Source organism: Melozone crissalis, unplaced genomic scaffold, assembly GCF_028551555.1.
Source record: "Melozone crissalis strain CALT ecotype California unplaced genomic scaffold, PUWL_Pcris_2 ptg000026l_1, whole genome shotgun sequence".
Taxonomy (NCBI): domain Eukaryota; kingdom Metazoa; phylum Chordata; class Aves; order Passeriformes; family Passerellidae; genus Melozone; species Melozone crissalis.
The window spans coordinates 10,039,476-10,060,507 of record NW_026535804.1 but is presented as its reverse complement, the minus strand read 5'-3'; the positions used below and the strand labels follow the sequence as shown (position 1 = coordinate 10,060,507).

At 41.1% G+C, this 21,032-nt stretch overlaps 1 protein-coding gene across 7 annotated transcripts in view; it reads left to right on the top strand.

Annotated features, from left to right (window-relative positions):
- Window positions 1-3,249: 3,249 nt before the first annotated feature.
- The window catches only part of PECAM1 (platelet and endothelial cell adhesion molecule 1), a 35,499-nt gene continuing 17,716 nt past the window's right edge, over window positions 3,250-21,032 (top strand). For 5 of the 7 annotated variants that reach the window (XM_054278711.1, XM_054278710.1, XM_054278709.1 and 2 more), the window contains exons 1-12: window positions 7,340-7,604; window positions 7,747-7,773; window positions 8,876-9,178; window positions 9,870-10,169; window positions 10,284-10,553; window positions 10,929-11,189; window positions 12,095-12,376; window positions 14,217-14,498; window positions 14,918-15,025; window positions 15,923-15,950; window positions 19,401-19,471; window positions 20,128-20,184. In XM_054278711.1, the coding sequence (XP_054134686.1) occupies window positions 7,571-7,604; window positions 7,747-7,773; window positions 8,876-9,178; window positions 9,870-10,169; window positions 10,284-10,553; window positions 10,929-11,189; window positions 12,095-12,376; window positions 14,217-14,498; window positions 14,918-15,025; window positions 15,923-15,950; window positions 19,401-19,471; window positions 20,128-20,184 (2,023 nt within the window). In that variant the 5' untranslated portion in view covers window positions 7,340-7,570. Of the gene's footprint in view, window positions 3,381-7,338; window positions 7,605-7,746; window positions 7,774-8,875; window positions 9,179-9,869; window positions 10,170-10,283; window positions 10,554-10,928; window positions 11,190-12,094; window positions 12,377-14,216; window positions 14,499-14,917; window positions 15,026-15,922; window positions 15,951-19,400; window positions 19,472-20,127; window positions 20,185-21,032 lie in introns of those variants that run through there. The other 2 variants (XM_054278713.1, XM_054278706.1) reach the window with 2 other exon arrangements.

Here is a 21,032-nt window from a genome sequence, read left to right as displayed (position 1 = left end):
GTGGGCAGAGAGAGGAGCAGTGGGGTGGGGAGCTGCAGTTTGGGACACAGGCAGATGTGTCCAGCTGTCCTGAGCCATGGCAGCAGTTTGGGACACTGGCAGATGTGCAGCAGTTTGGGACACAGGCAGATGTTGTGTCCTGCTCTCCTGAGCCATGGCTGATGTGAGCAGCAGTTTCTCCCCTGAGTTTTGTGGCAGAGCCACCCTGCCCTGCAGTTCAGATCCAGGGACTCAGTGAGGGTGGAAAAGGCCTCAAGAGCATCGAGTTCAGCCATTCCCCCAGCACTGCCAGGGCAACACTAAACCCTGTCCCCATTTAAAGACATCTCCATGTCTTTAAATCCCTCCAGCTGACTCCACCACTTCTCAGGGCAACTTGAACCCCTGTCTAACCTTTTCCATGGAGAAATTTTTCCTAATATTCAATCTAAACCTCCTCCAGTGCAACTTGAGGCTGATTCCTCCTGTCCTATCTCTTGCTGCTTGGGAGGAAAGACCAACTCCCACCTCTCTCATTTTGGGTAGTTTTTCCAGCACTGTTCTGGGAAAGGAATTAATGAGATCACTGATCCATATCAAAGAGACACATATTTGCTAGAGATAGGCTCAGCTATATTATCACTTGCCCTAAGGATGTACGTGGCACTGGGTATGTTTTTAGCAGCAATATAATTTTTAAAAAACAATCTAAAAAGTCTAAAATCTATCAGAATTTTAAGATGTTAATAAGTATTTATAGCTAGCCAGCTTGTTAAGAAAATATTTCAGTTGAGCTTCAAATATTAAGCTATAAGGAAGTGAAATCTTGTACTAGAAGGTACAAATCTCATAAAGAATTTGAGTTCAGCACTACTGCATAAACAAACCTGATGACTAATTTGATGAAGTAATCAGTAATACAAAGCTACATAATGACAGGCTTGGCAAGCAGATGTTTTTTACTCTGGGTGAAGTAAATGTCAGCTATGCATGGGCAATGCCTTCTGCAGCACTCCAGGCTCTGTTGTACAATTGCTTACACAGAAAATGACTTAATAGCAATCCTTGTCTTATTTCTTATTTCTTTCTTTGCACTTTCTGAAGGCAACAAAACAAGAGCAGCCCTGCAGCCCTTTTCTGGGTCATAGAGGATCCCTGCCCCATCCTTGGCTGTTGCAGCATTGCAAAATTTCCTCACAGAACGTTGTGTGCACTTCCTTCCTCCTTGTTTTTTAAAGTTTGGTGGAGGTTTACTTGTTTGGGTTTGTTTTCTTTTAAAATTTCTTTTAAGACAGTCTCCACCCTCCTCTCTCTGAAATGTTTCTGATGTGGAAACGCTGTCAGCAAACCCCAAGAACCGAACATCTTTTCCCAGCTGGCAGGAAGCACGTGTGAAAGTGCAGCTGTGGGAGGGAGGATGGGGCTGTTTGTGCATTTTGCTGTTGGGGGAGCCTGCCCTTGTCAGAAACTTCCACAAACAGCCCTCAGGAGCCCTGGCTGCTGGAGCTCACCTGCAACCCAAGGCTTTTTCTAAGAAGCTGTGGGTAAACTGTGAATTTAGCCATATCTTTTAAAAAATAAAAGTTTAGGTGTCACCAGAATCTCTGGTGTCCAGCAGCTTTCATGGTGTGCAGGGAAGACAAGTGCTGGTCCAAAGCCCTGGTTTCTGTTTGCTGAGATTTGTTTCCATCTGGATTGTTTTTCAGGCAGAGCTGGCTGTTGCCTTTGGACTAAGAGGATGTTGGTTCTTTCAGCATGTGTACAGAGTTTTATAGCAGCAGTAAGGTACTGTGTGAGCTTGGAGTTCCCTTTTTATTAGATTTGCAAATTTCCTGCCTGGAATTAATGTGGTTGTACATGCAAGGAGAACTGAATAAACTCAACAAAGAATAATGGGCAGAACATTGCAGAACAGAACAGAAATCATCCAGCCAAAACAAGTAAGTTAAAACATCAAAAAGGGAAATATGTATCACAAAACAAGTAAGTTAAAATATCAGAAAGGGAAATATGGATCACAAAACAAGTAAGTTAAAGCATCAGAAAGGGAAATATGTATCACTTGGTGCTGTGACAATATTCTGCCTCAAGCCAGCAGGTGGAAGGGAATAAACTAAACTGAGCTCTCATTCACAAGGTCAGTTCTTTACCTTGGGATGGATTTCTGTAGTAAGAACTTTGTCTGTTCTGTCACAGGCTTCCAAGGAAATTTGTGTGTTTCAGCAGTTCTAAGAATTATTATAAATAGTTATTCCCAGTCCCAGTTTCTCATCCCTAGAGGTCCTGCAGTCTGGAGGAGCATCTGCTGCAGTGGATGTCTGCAGAAGGTTTGCCAGAAATCACATGGACTGACAGTTATGTCTGGTGATGGATTAAATCAAGGCTTCTGTTTTGTCTGCAAAAAGGTTTTACTTCTACAGGCAGGTTACTCAATGCTGGATTTTCACACTCCTACTCAAAAAGGCTGTGGGGGCAAGTCTGCTGTTTATTTCAAGTACATGGTGTTTGATTGTGAGAGAATTGTTTTTCTGGAGGACAAAAAAGAGAAAAGGAAAGGATCTCCTTTCTCTGCATATTTAAGATAGCTTTAAATTTATTCTGGTTGTGAAAGAGAATTTTGACATAGTGAATGCTTTTCAATTGACTGCAGATTGCAAAGAACATGTCAGCAGGTGCAAGGAACTTTTGGGTACCCAATTTAATAAAGCTAGCAGCTCCCAAATCCCCCAGAGATGAAATATTTTTAAATAGTATGTCTGTCCTCCAAATCAACTCCCAACAATGAAAAAAAGAAAGAAAAAAAAAAAGATGAAACTCTGAAAACTAGGGTTACTAATGCATTTCTCTTGGGATAGATTCAAACATCCCTGCATGAAAAGTATTCCAGACAAATATTTTAAGGAATTGCTGTAAGAGTACAGGATAGAGTGCTCTGTTAGCTTAATCACTCAGTTTACTTACAGGTGTAATTTTAACTTTTTTCTGGTTCCTAACCTCTGATAAAAGTTAAACTTTCACCCCTGCTCCCCCACAATACCTAACAGATTTAATGAAAAAATGTTTAAAATGGAACACATATTCCAGGACTGACTATTATCAGTCATTTATCTATTTTTCAGCCTTTTTCAAGCCTCTCTTGGTGTACTCTGAGGTGTATCTGAGGAGTATCTGCCCCTCTGTGCAGTCATCCATCAGGTCCATGAGGAGCAGCAGTGGCTGGCTGTGTGTGGGCACCTGCAGCAGATCAGGAGCAAATCAGTTCTGCCTCTTGCTTTGCACAGGCTGCTGAAAGATTTTCTGTCAACTTGGATCAGCTCATTGAGTCACCACCAGCTGAATTTTACTGATGAAACTGATGTGGAATAATGCTTGTGGAATCATCAAGCAGTATTAAAATAATGGTAAGAGAAAGAAAAATGTTTCCAGGATTAATTCCCTCTGCAGCCAGAAGTTACTGACCTGTCCTCTGTCAGTGCTGATGCTCTGATGGATATTGCTGCAGAGCTTGAGGCTGTTTTCCAGCTGCATCTGGAAATGCTGGAGTCGAGCAAATGCTGGTCCATTGCCAGGGAAGGGCAGTGTGTGACAGTGACAGGGTGTGATGTGTGCTTCTGAACTGAGGAACTTGCTCATCCAGCAGCTAGAAATGTCCTTGAGGAACCAAATCAGTCCCACACAACTGGCACAGAGAAAGTTCCAGGTGTTGCCACAGACCATGATCACATTGTAATCACCAATTGATTTCACATCTCTGAAAGAAGGAATTTCTCTTATTTGTCTGAAAGAATTTCTAAGTGTGCTGTGTGAAACACAAGTCAAGACAGATTTCCAGTGCTCTTTCCAGTGTTGCACTGTACCAGTGAGGAAGCAGAAAATCAAATAGTAATAATTAGCTCCTGCTGTAGTAAAAGTAGAATTTCCAGGGTGAAAACCTCAGTGATATTCTGTCATTATCAACCTTCTGGTTCCTTTAGATACTTTTTCAGGTGTAATTTATGTTGCCATTTGGAGGAGGTGTTGGATATCAGTCATCCAATGTTTAATTGAGAAAGGGGGCAATGAGGGAAGCCCAGTGTGCTTCACTGTCTTGCTCATCTCCCAGCAGATGGTGCCATTGTGAAATGTAATTTATACCCAGACAAACTGGGCAATCCAGAGTTTCTGTAAATTGTAATTTGTGGAACTTCCAGACTTCTCAAAAAAAGGCTATGGTAATTTCTTTAATGTTCTTTTAAGTATTCAAATCCATGGAGAAAAATTAATTTTTTATCCTTCTCTAGGGAAGTATAAAGAGATGCTTTTAAAACAAAAATAATTGATGCAAATGTCCCACTTTCAAGAGAAGACAATGTACCCTGAAAATGTGTGTACAAAGAATTTGTTTCATTCCCAGCTCACCAGGGATTTTGTAGGCTTGTGAAAACAGCAGTGTTGTTATAGTTCTATTATCTGTGAGTATACTGAAACAGAATTGATAAGTAAGCAAAACAAGTCACAGCTGTAAGAAATCAAAGCAGTTAAACAATTATATGTGTCAGGAATTGAGGGATTAGAAATCAGAGCTGTTCTTGATTTAGTTACTGGAGAACTTGTGTTGACTTCAGTGTAGATAGACATCCATTTCTGAATTTTTAAAATTTATAAAATAAAATTTAGAAAAATCCTTAACATTTGTACATAGACCTCTATAGCAGTGAACTGTATTTAAAATCAGTGAACCTACACAAGAAATTACATGGAGCCTCCATGATCAGTGACAAGATTTCTGAGCCCAAAAATGTTTCATTAATAAATCAGCCAGTTAGAACTGGAAGGTGACACACACAAAGCTTTCATCTTTTCTGAAGAAAGTGAAAGTGCCATCAGGAATGGGCATTTGGGACCAGGGAACCAAGTCTGGGGGCCCCAGAAGTTTGGCTGAATTGGTGAGATGTGAGATGTCCATGCTGGAGGTCGGTGCTGTGGCTGCTCTCTGCTGTGAGCACATGGAAACAAAACTGCTGCTCAGTACTGGGAGCTCTGAGCTGCCTTTCCTGTTGTAAGGGACTGCCTAAAACCACTCTGTTTGCAGAGGGGAAAAAATGAAAATCTTATTCAGCATTTTCCCCTTAGTTAGGGAAATAGGCTTTGCCTCTCATTGCAGCAAAGCTCTGTTCAGTTGCCAGAGCTGGTGGCTCTTAGGAAATGTCACATGTGAGCAAGTAGCAGAGGATCCAGCCAGTAGAAACAGGGATTGTGAATTCCCAGATGAGGTTTAGTGTGGAAGGGTCCAACTCATTGGCAGTAGATGAAATGGGATGATTCCCATGGGTTTCAAAGGGCATTCAGTCAGGTTATAATGGCTATTCTGGCTGCTTCAGGAGGTGTGTTGCATTTCTGAGGTCAATCCTGCTTTTCCCACAGACATAATAGGGATTGAATAGAGTTTTTTATATGATGTGAATTAGACTAAATTTGATCTTATGTAATTCAGAAATATGTATCTTGAGAGATGGCATTAAAATGGCTGTCAGGAAAATATGCATTTGTGTTTCTGGGACAGGTACTTTAAGTTTGCATCATTTGGGTGAATGTGGTTTCCAGTTTAAGCGTGGAAGATGGTATCAAAATGTTCTTGTGTGTTTGAAATGTTTTCCTCTCAAGTTTCATATCATTTTGGCCTAAATTCTTGCAGTAGAATTTAATTCTTGGGTTTTGGTCAATAGCAGCTTGGTTTTCCTGTCCAAGACACCTTGAGGCTTGTCAGGAATATGACAATTTAATCAGCCTGGAGGATCTTGTGGAATGGACTTCACTTGGGAGTGACATCTGGCCACAGCCTCTGGTTTTGGAACAATTGAACCTTAATCCTGAGCCATTTCATCCTAAAGCTGGCCTTTCCACATGAACCTGGCTCTGACCTGAGCCCTGCTGGCCCTTCTGAAGGATATTGGCCCACCCTCACCCTCCTTCCCCCTCTGGGGCTCACAGGAACCTTTGTGCCCCCGTGGGAAAGACTGTTGTGGTTTTGCTGGGCTTTTTATGTCCTGCTGAATTCTTCTACGGGGAAAAGGGGAAGGGGAAAATCTCCTTCCTTCCTATTTTTTTGTTACCAACAGCAAAAGTTGATTTACCTTTGTTCTCCACCTGCCACGTGTCCTCCTACTCTTTTCCTTTACCTGTCCCTGGGGACCATGGCTGGCAGCTGGCCAAGCCTGCAGGCTTTTGTTGGTGGTTGTTTCAAACTGCCTGGACTGAGCAGGACAAACACTAATGCTGGTTACCAGCTCAGTCCTAATTGCTGTGACTATTGTGCCATTCTGTAAAACAGCCAGAGGTTCTTGCAGCCCTTGCATTGTTAAATAGATGAGTGTTTTCCTTCTGTTTCCTTTTGTAAAATTCCACGCTGATGTGGGTAATACCATCATTGACGTAGACTTAAAGCATTAAAATAGTGGTTTGGGGGGAAAACTACAGCTTTCATTCACCCCAGGAGGAAAGAAAGGGATTTCACATGAACAGTGAGGCTTATGAGAACTGTCTCTCTCATTTATGGACTTCTGTGTTCAGTAATTTTGTATTGTTTTATGCAGTGTTTTAACAAGCCTGGAAAATGTTGCTGGAATTAAAGGATAGCATTGGCTCTGTCCACAGGGGAAAGAACAAAGAGATTAAGAGCTGAGCACTCAGTTTTCAAGAATAACTAAATCACAGTTTGGGGAGTTCTGGGTCACACAATGTGAGAAACTTTCTGAAGAGCTTGGTTTCAACTCACTTTGTCCAGCCTGTAGGCTTCAGTCAGTATTCTGGCTGGAGGGAATGGCTTAATGTGACTTAAAAGTAGGCTGATATACTGAGAGGAATATCCTGGACAATGGGGAAGCATTCTGTTTCACATTGTGCCAGTGCTGCTGCAGATTTCTGCTGAGAATTGCAACTGCATCCAACTACTGATGGTAGTATGAGAGATCCACCTGTCAATATTCTAGTCTCACACAACAGTACCTCTACTTTTTGAGATAATTTGAATTTATTTGGTGTTCTTTGCCACAGGAAAAATGGAAGACCTAGAAATGGAGGTGAAGGGGGAAAATGAGTAATTATGTACATCTATTCTCTGAAAAAGTCCCCTGTTAGGATGAAGGGAAGTATTTGCTCAAGTATCTGCTGAGGTCAAGTAGCAAAGGTAATTTCTGTTCCTAAATGGTTAACAGTGACTTAAAAATACCCATATTGACAGGAACTGCAGGATAATGTCATTGGAACTTCTTGTTTTTTTAATACACCTTAAGAAATTAAACAAAGCAAATGCGTTTGGTAGCGCCCTCAGGAAAAGTCCAGTCACTTCCTGCCCAGTAATCTGCCTGGGAGCAGCAGATACATTCTCATTGTTTGCCATTTCCAGTTCCCAGTAATGGGAACGATTACTTGATCCAGGCAGTTTCTGCTGAAGATCGGGGAAAACGTACAAATTTTAATGGCAATTTTTTATCTGTTTCCATAAAACAACAAGGGAAAAAAGCAAAACGTGGTTTTGGTACCTGGAGGCATCACCTCTGATAATGAATATTGTTTTATTTTGGAATTAAAGTGTCTGCTCTTCAGGAACGAGATGTATCTTGCTCTTCTGGTGATTTTCTTGCAGTGTAAGTTTGATAACTGAATCTCTGGGTGGGTACAAGTGTTGCTGCTTTGTCTGGGGTTGGTTGAGGCTTTTTACAGTTTTGCATCACTGTATCTCAATCTGTAAGCTTTGAAAATAACATTTCTTCTCTTTTTTTTTCTCAGGTTCAGAACTTTACGCTCAGGGGAAAGGTAGGGAATGGTAGATTTTTGTTGGGGGTTTTTATGTAGAAATTTAATATAACTAATTTAACTAATTCCTCAGTTGGTATGCATCTATAACAGAGTTTATTTGGATTTGCTGTACAATAGCTCAGTATGAAATTTGACTATATGAAAAAAAAAGGTCTTACTTGGTGGTGTTTCTTGGTATAGTGTTTAAATCAGAGATGTGCTACTTATACCTTAATAAGGGTGAAATCTTTCCTAAAGTAATTTGCTTTACTGAGCCACAAAACAGGTGGCAGAGAAAATGAGCATTTTGTTTTGATATGTGAGAATCCTTCTCGTGCCCATAAGGAAGAAGGAAGGATAAAATTATGGAATATAAGTTAAGGGCACTGTCTCCTGGTCTTGCAAAAGAATTGATCATGGCTGAGCAGAGTTCAGAAATTGTGTTCTGAAAAGAACATGTTTACTTTTTATCTTATCATGCTGGCTCCCAGCACGTACATTCTGCATGCTTCCTTTTTCCCATCACCTGGGAGAAATGTTTGCTCCTTGCTGTCATGTGGTTTATTCACATGCAAAGAAATTCACAGCTTTTCACTGATTTTATGGCCCAGACTCTCTCTAGCAAGGACTTATTATAAATAGCTGGGAAGTGTGCAGGACGAGGGACATCTTTAGATGCAGGAAAGTTTTTCTATTTGAATAGCGATTTCTAGTACAAATCCTGACCAAAATGGATATAGAAGTGTAAGTTCTAAAGAAGAGAAAGTGAATTAACTCATACATCTTCCTCTATACTTTTTTCTCAAGATGTGAGAACATAAATATCAATTATACCAGGAGCCTAACAGCTGTAACATTTAAGCTACAAATTCTTTTTCTTGCTGTGGTTATAAAAACAGAATATATTTCTATGCACACATATTTCTATACCTATGTACATACTTATATAAATAATACCATGAGCTTTATTTCTAAAAACACTTATCAATTTAAATGACAATATTTCTATCAAATGAAATGTAAATTTAAAAATTAATTTTTGTAATTTAAAGTGGCAGCTTGAGATAACTGTGTTGTATTGGACTAATTTAAAATAAAAATAATTTTTTCTTTTTTATAGTCTATCAAGTTTTTACTTTCAACGGAGTTAAAATCAAGGTTGAACCATCTGACAAAGTGAAGAATGGAGCTCCAATGTCAATCATCTGCCATGCTGATATTAGCAAAAATACTGATTTCCAGCTGAAGCACAATTTCACATTTTTTAAGGATGGGAAGCTTGTGTTTATGACCATATCAGACAAAGAAGATGCACGGTATGAAATACCTGTGGCCAAGTCTGCAGATACAGGAGACTATGAATGTAGGGTGAAAGCAGGTGACAAGTTGGTTATCAGTAAGCCCATCTATGTTTGGGTTGCAGGTGAGTGTTCTGTCAGACGTGGCAGATGAGGTACAGAGAGAGAACAACCTTACAGGGAAGGAATAATAGTCAGTGCTTAAACAAGGTATCTTGCAAAGTGTGTTTTTTCCTTGACATCACAGTACTTGATGGGAGTTTGGTACTAATCCCCCATGTTAAGGCACAGAAGTGAGCCTTAGGCTCCAGGCCAGATCAGTGCTAGTCAGGAGCACAGTCTGTGCCACCATCCCCACCATCCTGAGCCTCTGTTCCCTAGGCTAGAGAAAGAATTATTTGTGGAAGTTGTGCCCACCCCAATAACCATGATGAGGGGTGGGCAGATTCCTGGAAATGCTGGAAATGACCTACAGGGATGCTCAGGGTGTGAGAGCCAGCACCAAAGCCAGCATCAGCCATGGGCCACTTGCAGACAATGTTGTCTCAGTCTTGTTCTTTCATCTCTTATGAGAACAGAGGCCACCTCCATCCATACACTCTCTAGACGTGTTCTTGACTGGAGGTGATGTTTTCTCCCTGGAGAAGCATCTTGGACAGAATTTGTCAGCACTGAGTAGTTATGGGGTCATCTTTTGGTTCTTGCAAACTGTTTGCATCTGTTAATCAGTATAAATCATTCCCACAGTCATCAGAGGTACTGTTTATTTCAGGATTATGCAAAGTTCTGTTTATTTTCTTTGTTTTCTTTTGTAAGGAATGACCAAGCCAATCCTGACTGCTGACAAAAAAGAAGTTTCAGAGGGTGAAATTGTGAAATTACGTTGTGAGCTGCCAGAAGAAGTACCTCCTTTAGAGTTCTATTTCCGCAAGATAAAGACAAATTCAGAGCCTATAGCAAAACGTGTAGCTGAACAAAACCAAAATTTTTCTGAAATGGAATATTATGTTGAAGCAGGAGATAATATTTTACAATTTGATTGCTTTGGCAAGAGACAAGTAAAATCTGGATGGGAGAGCTCCCAACACAGCAACAAAACACTTGTTACAGTCAAGGGTAAGTTGTTTCAACTTTTCTTTTTACATTTCTTTGCTAGCCATAGATAAAAATTGGGTCACATATTTACATGTATATCGATCTATCTGTATGTTTATATCTGTTCTCTTGCAGAACCATTTAGAAAGCCCACTCTGATCACCACGCCCTCCAAAAACCTTACAGAAGGAGACATAATAGAATTTGAGTGCTCAACCGTGGCAGCTGAAATGCGTGGCATTGAAATCATCTTCCAGAAAAACAGAACAATACTGAACAGTGTACGAGATAAGAGATTTCTGAAATACTCTACATTAGCTACTCAAGAGGACAGTGGTGAATACCTGTGTAAGGTGGAGCAAGGAGCAGTGTCTAAAACCACCAAACTGAATGTCTTTGTGTCAGGTAAAACCTCTGTTCGTCTTAGATTTTAGTCAAAGTATTAGTATTTAAATTTGGCAGAACTCAGGATCCAAGTGTAACCTCCAGATCCAAGTGTAAATTTTCTGTAAGTTAAAGGCTAGTTAGATTTTCATTTCTGATTTTTGCCCACCTATACTTCCCTACTAAAATAATATCCTCAAACAACCTGTGAAAAGTGGTTTCAAGCAAATGCTAAGCTTCTCTTTTCCCTGAAAATACAATAATATTAAAATAACACAATTTTCTGTTCCCAGATTATAAACTATCAGTATGTCCTTCATTCTGTATACTTTGAGATAAGTAGTCATATTCTTCCAGGCTCATTTTGAATGGATCAGCTCTCTTTTTATCTTGCAGAATTATTTCCCAAGCCAACACTATCTGCTTCTATGACTCAGTTGGATGAAAATAAAGATTTAATTTTGAACTGCAGCATTAATGGTTCACGGAGAGCCAACTTCTCTATCCTACGGAAAAGTTCCAGTGGAGACATCCTGTTGAAAAAATCTAGAATCTTAGCAATTAAAGTTAATGTGAATGATACTGGATCTTACACCTGCAAAGCTGAAGTAAAAGGAATAGTCAAGGAGAGCAAACCTGTAAGGATAAGTGTTTATGGTGAGTTGACACAGAACCACCAGGGTGGGGGAAGAATCTAAAGCAGAAGCTTTTAAATAAGGACATCAGTTTACAGAATCAGTCTCTGGTCCATGAACTAGCAGGGTGTGTTAGTTCTTACAACATGAATTTCTGTGGGATGTGCTTCAGCTGCAGAGGATTTGGTGTATTGTGATATAATCCAGTCATACTTTCCAGGGCTGGCCCTCAGAGAAGGGTGTTGGAGTGGCTTCCTGCTGGTCCCTAGGTTCTGCTGGGGACCAGATAAACTCCCATTCACTACCATTTGCAGGAGCCAGCAATGTTCTGCAAAACTTTCACTCTGATCTGAAGCTCTGTCAGTGCCTGCCTTGAATCCCTGCCCCTGCCCCTCCAGGCAGAAAGCCAGGAGAGCCAGAGCTCATCTGGTTGGCTCTACTCTAGAAAAGCCAAGGGTTTATTGGTTTATTAAGCACAGCTCCCTCTCCAGCTCAGAATACTCCAGTGCCCTTCCCTCTCATGGAACAGGCACAGGGGTTCTCCAGTCTGTCCAAGGCATGAACTGCATTGTTCACTGTGCTCCTCCTGAGGAGGAGCTGTGCAATCTCCCTCAGGTCATGCATGGAGCAGACTTGGTCAGAACTGCTTTTGGAGTTGGATGATCCACAGCTGTGTCACTGATCCTTTCCTTGTTTTGCTTCATATTGTCCCTCTATGCTGCTATATTCAAAGTCACATATGTTCTATTTATGCTATTGATTTGTTCAAATCCCCCATTTCCATTCTATCAATGAGGAAGAGCTTCCCAATATAGACTGTGTCTGCAAAGTAGCTAAATATCATATATTTATGTTTTCTACAAAATAATATTGTGTCTTTTGGCCTGATGAAATGTAATTTGCAACAATTTTTTGTTCACCTTTTAGCTCCAGTCTCCAAGCCAACTCTTTCTGTTGTCAGTGGCTCACCAGAGGTGGTATTAGGGAAGCCTCTACAATTAATCTGTCATTCAGTGATGGGAACACCACCAATAACATTCACATTCTACAAAGGGGATGAAATTAAGAAAAATGTAACTAATGACACATATGCTACATTCCTGGATGAAGATATTGGACTAAATGACAATGGAGGGTACAAATGTGATGCTAGAAACAATCACTCCAGTGGTGTGAAAACTAGCAATATTCTAAATGTCACAGTGATAGGTAAGTCTGTTTAATTCTTCTTCTTGTTGTCTAATGTAATATTTAGATTTTTGAAACTGTAGCAGCAAGTGGTGGACTAAGAAAAATGGATGTGAAATGTTTGCAAGTTCTTGCTCACTTGAGGTAAAATATTTGCCTATCACAGCACAGTAGTCCAGGACCAGAGTAGAAGTCAATTCTTGATCTTTGAAAAAGAAGAGCTAATTTCTCTCTACCAACGAGTTTTCAGCTTTGCATCCTGGTTTAAACCCAAACTGTGTTGGTCTTAATAAGATAAACTTGTGGTTAATAGGCTGTTTTCCGAGTTTTGACACTGAGTTATGTATGACTGGAACAGATAAATGCAGAATTGTTGCATTTCTTTTGAGTCTGTTGGATTATTGCACACTCTCCATTTGCTTTTTAATACAGTATTTGCATTCACCCAGACTACAGCACCTTAGGACTCACCTTAAATTCATCAGTTCTGCTGTTTACTAACAGTAGAGAGAAGCTGAATGATAAAAGTCTGAAGAGTTTTATCTAGGGAGATTTAAAGACAAGGTATTTTGAAATAACAATGTACAAATAAACAAACACAAAGCATAATTTTGGTCCATTAACAAGTGGGTATTTCTTTGCTGGAACTGGTGTATCCCAGGTGTCAGAGCTGTGGTTTGGGATATATTGTGATTCTGTTTAGAAGTTCTCAAGAGAAGGTCATTGTTTGGAGCCTTGTTAGCCAGTCTTCCACAGTCCATCACTGGTGAGGTGGTGACTTCAGATTCTCTGTGTTCTGTTCTTTCTGTCTGTAGCAGATCTGGAAAAGGACTTATGTGTTCCACAGCAATTCTCTCTGTCAGGGGCTCAGTCATAGTAAGCCATGTCTTATATCTAAATCCACTTCCTAATACAAATACAGCTTCCATGACCACCATCTTTTCATGTCAAATCTGGTTTCCTTCCTCTGCTTCTGTACCAGTGTTGCCTTAATGATTCCTTCTTTATATCTGCCTTGTGTTATCCATAGCTCTTCCCCCAACACATTTATAATATTTCCAGAGAACTTTTCTTTTGGAATTTTAGCAAAACACACTTCATATCCCAAACATTTTGCAAAGCTGCTGAGATTCTACATGTCTTGCATCACAAAATGTGTGTCCATTTTCTCCCCCTGTAATTACAAGGCTGAAGCTCATCTGCTGCTAGGCTAGTTCTGTGTATGCTTATATGCTTCATTTGTAAACCAGCAGACTTAAAACTATGGTTTGGCTATGCATATTCTTACAACTTCTTCAAATGCAAACTAACTTCTGTCCTTGTGTTTGCTGTATTCTGTAACCACTGAAATTTGGGATTTGCTTTTGGAGAACTCGGTTCGTTATCTCCTGACACCCTCTATTGTATATTAAAAGTTACAAGAACACTCTTACCACAGAGTTAGCATAAACCAGCATAATTCTACATAACTCTGAAAGCAGAACTACATAAATTGCACCATAATTATTTAAACAATGGAATTGCTGAGTGTATTATTTCTGGAAACTAAATCATTTGTAGGCTGGGGCCAGAGGGGCATCCAAAGGATTTTAAGGAAAGAGACTGACTGACCTCTCTGGAATGGATATAATTTTTTCCTGTGTCTGCTTTGTTTCTTTATCATGCCCTCTCTATTTCTGGGTCTATAAAAATATTTACTAGAGGATGCTGTCTGGCAGAGACTGTTCAGAAAGATTAATACTGTGCATTCAGTCTCTGTTTAACTAAGCATTAAAGCAAGCATTTCTACACTACAATATTTTGTCATCAAAGTTATTTCTAATAGTGCTAATATTTGTTTTCTTTGTGCCTTCCTCTCTAGTGCCAATCAGGGGTGCCAGTTTGGGCAGTGTTCCGTATGGAGAAGTGGAAGTTGGCAGTGATACTGCTTTCCTCTGCTCTGTGAAGGAAGGATCTTGGCCAATTCACTTCAAGATTTTTAAAAAAACTGATCAGGAAGAACTTCTACATGAAGCAAGGGAATATTCAGACAGAACCATATGGCACAAGAAAACAATGAAGAGGAGGGACACAGGGACCTATTATTGCATGGCCTCGAACCGAGCCAGCGTGGACGTGAGGAGCCGTCCAATAACCATCAGTGGTGAGCTCATTAATGATAAACTGCCAATTCTGTCACCTTTACAGGTGATTTGAGATGTTCCTCAGTGTAACTCCCTTACTGGAGTGGTTAATGCCACCTTGCTGGTGGTTTTTGTTCCAGAAGTTAAACAGAGAGATGTCTTTATAAACAGAGATTGTCCAGTTTACATAGAAAAATTAAGGGGGTGCCCAAAAGCCAAAGGAGCAAGATGCAAACTAAAACCAAGCTGTTGATCACAAGCTTGAGCTTTTGGTCAACAAAGGAGAGGCTCCCTAGAGAACTTGGCACACAAGCCTCTTCCAAGATCTTCCCCAGTGTGTAAGCAGGATGATGTGTAGTAGAATGAAAGGTCAGGAACTGATTTGGTAGTGTTGACCTATCACTAACTACTCTCTTAAACATGTTTTTCTTATTTGCAGTCATCTTAGCAGCTTGGCAGAAAGGAGTCATTGCTGCATTTGTCCTGACAGCCATGGCAGGAGCAGGAGCAGTCGCTTTGTGGTGGTTTTTGCGTAAGAAGAAAAAGGGTAATGATGTCCCCCCTCTCTTTGTTTTGGGACAAATGTATCACAGTTGAACTTGCATTTGTCTCAGCAGCAAAGGCTTGTGGGGGTGAGGCTTCAGAGATGACTAAACACAGTTAAAAGAATCTACTGAAAATGCTAGGAGACTCAAATTAGGCTGCAAATGTGCTGAAGCTTTCCAAGCATATTGGGCAAAACATGTACTAATAGTGCTGGGCAGGCCCTAGGGAAGCAAAGTTTATAAAATAGGCCAGAATTACACTGTTCCCATGTAGTCCTAGGTCTGAAATTCAGCCTCAGGCAATGTAGAGGCAGACTGGGCCTGAGGAGGTTTCTGATCCCTTATAGAGGTATAAAAATTTGATTTGGGGTCCCAACTCAGGTGTAATTGATCTACCTCTCTAGTCCTCATGAAGGAAACTTAGACTATTAACTTATGGGATTATGTTTTTTTCTTCCACTCTGTAATACAATTTCATTGAGGGATTTGTCTTTTATTGTTAAGGTATTTTTTTTTAGGTCTTGTTATTTCAGAAAATAAGTAAATCTGATTGATCCTCTGATGTCCTGTACATAGCAAATTGTTTGGGAACATTTGGAGCATTTGGATGTCCCAGATTGCTTAAATTGGCTAGGTTAAAATCTAGGGATTTGGGATCTAGGGTTTTCTATGAAAGAGAGATTTAAGGGACCTGGGAGATAAACAAGATGTTAGGTAATTAATATAATTAATATAATAATTAATAAGGTAAACAAGATGTGAGGTAATTAATTTTGTGATAGCCAGGAGAAACTACTCTGACAGGAGTAGACAATCACTATATTTTTGAGTTTAATTTTTACTTTTAAATTCTTCACTTGTGCAACCTATTAATAGAAGTTTTGTTTTTCTCTGTCAAGCTAAAGGACCATCCATGGAGATGTCTGGGTAAGATGCCTCCCTGTCTGGGTTTCAGCTGGGATAGAGTTAATTTTCCTCTTAGTAGCTGGTACAGTGCTGTGTTTTGCATTTAGTGTGAGAATGCTGTTGATAACACTGCTGCTTAGTTAAGTAGTGCTTACACTAAGTCAAGGACTTCTCAGTTTCCCATGCTCTGCCAGTGAGCAGGGGCACAAGAAGCCAGGCAGGATGGTGGCAGGACAGTTGACCCAACCTGTAAAAGGGATCTTCCACACCACAGAGTGTCATTGCCAGGAGAGAAACTGGGGGGAATTGTCTGGGAGGCACTGGTCAGTGCTCAGGGCTGGGCTGGGCATCAGTCAGCAGGTGCTGATCAATTGTATTGAGCATCACTTGTTTTTCCTGAGTTTTACTCCTCTCTCTCTCTCTCCTTCTATTATTATTATTACTACTATTATTATTACTATTACTATTTTTATTATTATTATATTTTACTTTATTTCAATCATTAAACTGTTCTTATCTCAACTGTTCTTACCTGGGTTTTACCTTTTTCCAATCCTTCTCCTTGTCCCAGTAGGGATGGGGTGGGTGAGGGAGGGTGCTTAGTTACCAGCTGGGGTTAAACCACAACAGCTCCTTTGGCACCCAACGTGGGACTCGAAGTTAACAACAAATCTGGCCAGTGCATGTTGAAACAAGTTTGTTACAAGCATTCCTTGTGGTTTAATAACAACTGGTCACCGTGTTGATTTGTTTGCTCTCAAACAAATTTGTGTTCTCCAACACGTTGCTTGCACTACTGCCCCCTGTTGTGTTTGTTCCCTTCGGGGCAGGGCCCGGGGTGTTGTTTTAACTCACCTGGTCGGGTCTCAGCGCTGCCGTCACCTGTGCGTGGGGAGACACCTGTTGGGAATTATTCACAATTACATCTTTTACCCGACTCCTCGGACAGCCAGCTAATGGAGGAGAGACATCTTCCCACAGCCTCCCTTTCTTCTCCATCCTAATTACCAGAGCATTTGAGAATTAGGAAAATTTTGATTACACTTGGGATGTTGGAGCCAGCATGGTCCTATTGGTAGGAAGCAGCAAGTGGCTGAATGTGGTTCAGCTGTTGTTTAGGGTCAAAAAATTATTTGCAGCTACTCCAACCCCCTGAACAGGCACAGTGGGCACTCAAACTCCAGTAATCACAGGCGCTGTTATTGCTCACCCCAGGGGTGGGTGATGCAGCTGAACCAGAGGACCAAGCCCTGTCTGTAGCAGTTGCCCCTTAAAAAAGGAAGAGAAATGCCCAGGAAAGATGACTCGTTTAGTAAAGAGGGGCAAAGCAGGGTCATAACAAGAACAGGAGGAAGAGGCAGAACAAGAGGCACCTGATCCCTATCCCTGAGCTGCAGGATATGCAAAAGGTTTCAGCCATCATCCAGGCGAGCCCATTATCACCTGGATGCTCAGATGCTGGGATAATGGGGCTGGTGGTGTGGAATTAGGGAGTAGAGAAGCCAAGTAGCTGTGATCATTTTCTAGGGAAGGGTGAATTGACAAGGTGATTGGAAGAGTAACACAAGTCCTCAGCCTCTGGATGCAGCTCTTATCAAGGAAAGGTATTTCTTCAAGGAGGATGTTCTGTTTCACCCAGGGAAGTGGACCATAATGGAGAGAGTACTCAGTACAGCAGGGAACTAGCCATCCTTAGAGGTAGATAATTTATTATGACCCAAACAACACATGGTCACTCACAGATCCAGATGAAGCCTGATGTGCGCACACCAAGTATCAGAAGTGTGCGCACCAGAGTGCACCATCATCATCCAACAGCTCACTGGCAGTGCTGTCTGGAGACACAAACAGGCACCAGTGGTGGAGGCAGGGGCTCCCCAACTCTTGCAGTACACAGAAAGATCTCTTCCTCCCTTGTCCCTGCTGTGGAGAAACCAGTTGAGCAGCTGCAAGAGGATCCGGATTGCACTGCCCACGTGCACAGTCCTAAATCTCAGCTGGTAACAGAAAGTGTTGTTTGGTCAAGGGAGGATATTGAGGGCACACACCAGGGGAGACCCTGGCTTTTTCTTCAGGCCTACAGAGACAACATGAGGCAGTGGGATAGAAATTCTACTTCAGGCCTACATGAATTGCAAGGAAGAACAATCACAAGAGGGGTTCTCCCAGGAAAGCTGCTGCTGCAGTCTGCAGTGGGCAGTTCCTCAGACAGAGTGGAAGGGCTGATCTTATTCCTGATCCTATGGAAAGGAATTCAGCTCCCTTTTCACAAGAAGCAAGTTGCATAAACCTATGAGCAAGACTAAAGGGACTCTGCCTGCAGCCCTGTGGAAGAGAGGGACAGCCTTGCTCACTGGGCTGTGTGGATCACGTGGGCCATCACGTCAGCCCCCCAGGAGTATAAGGCTGCAGCAGACACGGGTGCACAGTGTACCCTGATGTTATCAGGCTGTGAAGGGACAGAAACCACTTGTGTTTCTGGAGGGGGATTCCAAAAGCTGACTGCTGGAGGCTGAAATCAGCCTGAATGGGAATCAGGACTGGCCCAGAGGTTCCATGGGCATAGACTATCTCAGGAGTGGGTACTTCAAGAACCCAGAAGAATCCTGGAGGGCTTTCAGTGTAGCAGCCTTGGAGATGGAGGAAATGAAGCAGCTGCCTGGTCCCACCTCTTGGAAGACCTTTCTGTTGCAGGGTTACTGAAGGTTGAATAAAGCAGCTGCTGGTCACTGTCACAGCACAGCCCCGGCGGCAAAACCGCGCCGAGCCTGGGACTGCGGGAGGTGCTGCTCGCTGCTCAGGGCATCCCCTGCTTTCCTTGGGCTTTCTCTCTCTCTCTCCTTTTCATTGCTATTATTATTATTAACTTTATTTGAATTATTAAACTGTTCTTACCTGAATCCATGGGGTTTATCCTTTCCCAATCCTCCTCCCCATCCCTCTGTGGCAGGGCAGGGCAGTGAGTGAGTGGTTGTGTGATGTTTAGCTGCCATCTGGGGTTAAACCAAACCTGCTTTATGATAGTCATGCAATATTTCTGTGTATAAAGGGCTGTAAGCCTTGCTTCACAGGAATATAGCTTGTTACAGCACACACCTGCAGACAATAGATGGTTGTGCTTCATGTTCCACCTGCTAACACAACAACAGGATGAGGAAATACTCTAAAAATAGAAAAAAAGCCAGAGAAGTGAAATACAAGAATGTCAGGTCTGTATCTGAATGCATTTAAATATGGAATAAAATTGAAAATGCAGAGGTCATAAAGAAGAATAATGCAATAGGGAACATTTTTGACCCTTAAGTTTCCTTGTGTTTCTCCTAAAGCAAAGGCAAAATTTTCATTAGTTTCAGTGATTAAGAATATATGGTAGCCAGCATAGACAGTACTGATCTTTGCACAGAATCATGTTCTTGGTTTTATTGACTGGTTTTGGATAATTACATCAAATTTTATTGGTTTGTTTTTCAGTTCTGCCTTGGCTCCAAGCTTGGCAAGTGAAAAACTAACAAGACCGCCCAGTGATGGAAACTACTACTCAGGTAGGTTATTATGCCATAAGACTGTTAGTAAATTGGTTTAATTAAACATCTATTTAAAGTTCTGGACTTCATAGTTATTGTTTGGATGGGGCCCAATGTTTTGGGAATACAGAGGGATACCAATAACATTGTCCAAGGTATCTTCTGTCATTTTGTCTTTGTACAGTTTTTATGAGCACGTCTTACACAGATTGGTTTATAAGTCTGACACTTCTCCCAGGCAATCAATTGACAATATCACAGATGGAGAAATCATGGTAAAAGAAAATTACTTTCTGCTTTTGACACAGCTGCAAGAAAATTATTTCAGAGAGGAAATTTGAGCTGTGGCACATGGCCCTGTGCTGTAACCTCAGTACAGAGATGTTAACTTGCCTGGGCACCTTTCATTGCAGGACCTCAGTGCACTTGGCAATGGCAGGTGGATGTGATGTTTAGAGCACCTGACACAGATAAAGTTACCCCTTGTGTGTTTGTTAGCTGATTATTTAAAAAGCCACGTTCTTCCCACCTGATTGTCTTAGTGGGAATCTAAAAGTAGAATGTGTTATATAGAAATACAGATAATGACAGTAGGAATTGCAGCTGTGTAATTCATTTATTTCATTGGTTACAATAAATACTTTGTCAGCTCAACTTTGGCTTTCATATTTTAGGATCAGGTTACATTGAAGATAATGAAAACCATATGAAATCAACAGATGAGAGTAAAGGTAATTCCATACCTAAACAATAGATTTTAAAATTATCTTATAATTGAAAGTCTTGATGTTCTAATGGCAGTAATGAGGTAGTAATGATAGGGCCATCCCTTCTTTCCCATGTCCAAAATGACACCAATAGGACCCTTTTATCAATTGCCTTATGGAGTGTAATTAGCTGTGCTGGATCCCAGGCCATCTAATGATGAGCAGTATAAAAATACAACTTATACTCAAAATATTAAGTTCTATATAACAAATATTCTGATTTGTTTAAAAAAACAAGTTTTTCTACAGATTTCTGCTTCTTTTACTTCTCTGTCATTTCTTCACTTCTCTGGACCTTGAAATATCTAAGAATTAAATCTAAAAATAACCTGAATATCTGAATAAAATAATCTGCCAAATCTGTTCTGCAGGATTTCAGTCTGAATGAATGCTGTGGTTCCTTCCAGCTCTTACAGAAATGTGGTAGAAAACCATCCCCACCCCGCTCTAAAAATAGAGTAGAAAGCAGCAGCTGTTTCTGTGTCTGCTGTACCCAGGTAGCCAGTTCCTGTCAGCCCTGGCCCTATAAGTCAGATGTCAGATCATTGCCAGGCTTGCTGAGGGTGTTGTGGCACAGAAGCATCTTGAGGAGGAAAGTGGGTTCCATTCTAAATGTTTCATGTGGGGCTTGGAGAAAGCTTAGGAGGAAAGTGCTGAAATGGGCAAATTGGCAAAGCAGAAATTTGGAGAATGAGAGGTGATGAGGGAGGCCATGAAAGACATAAAGATAGCTTGAAATGTGGGGAAAATGGAGAATGGGAAGTGTCCTGCCATAGCAACCACAGAAAACATGAAAGTAATGGCAGGGAGAG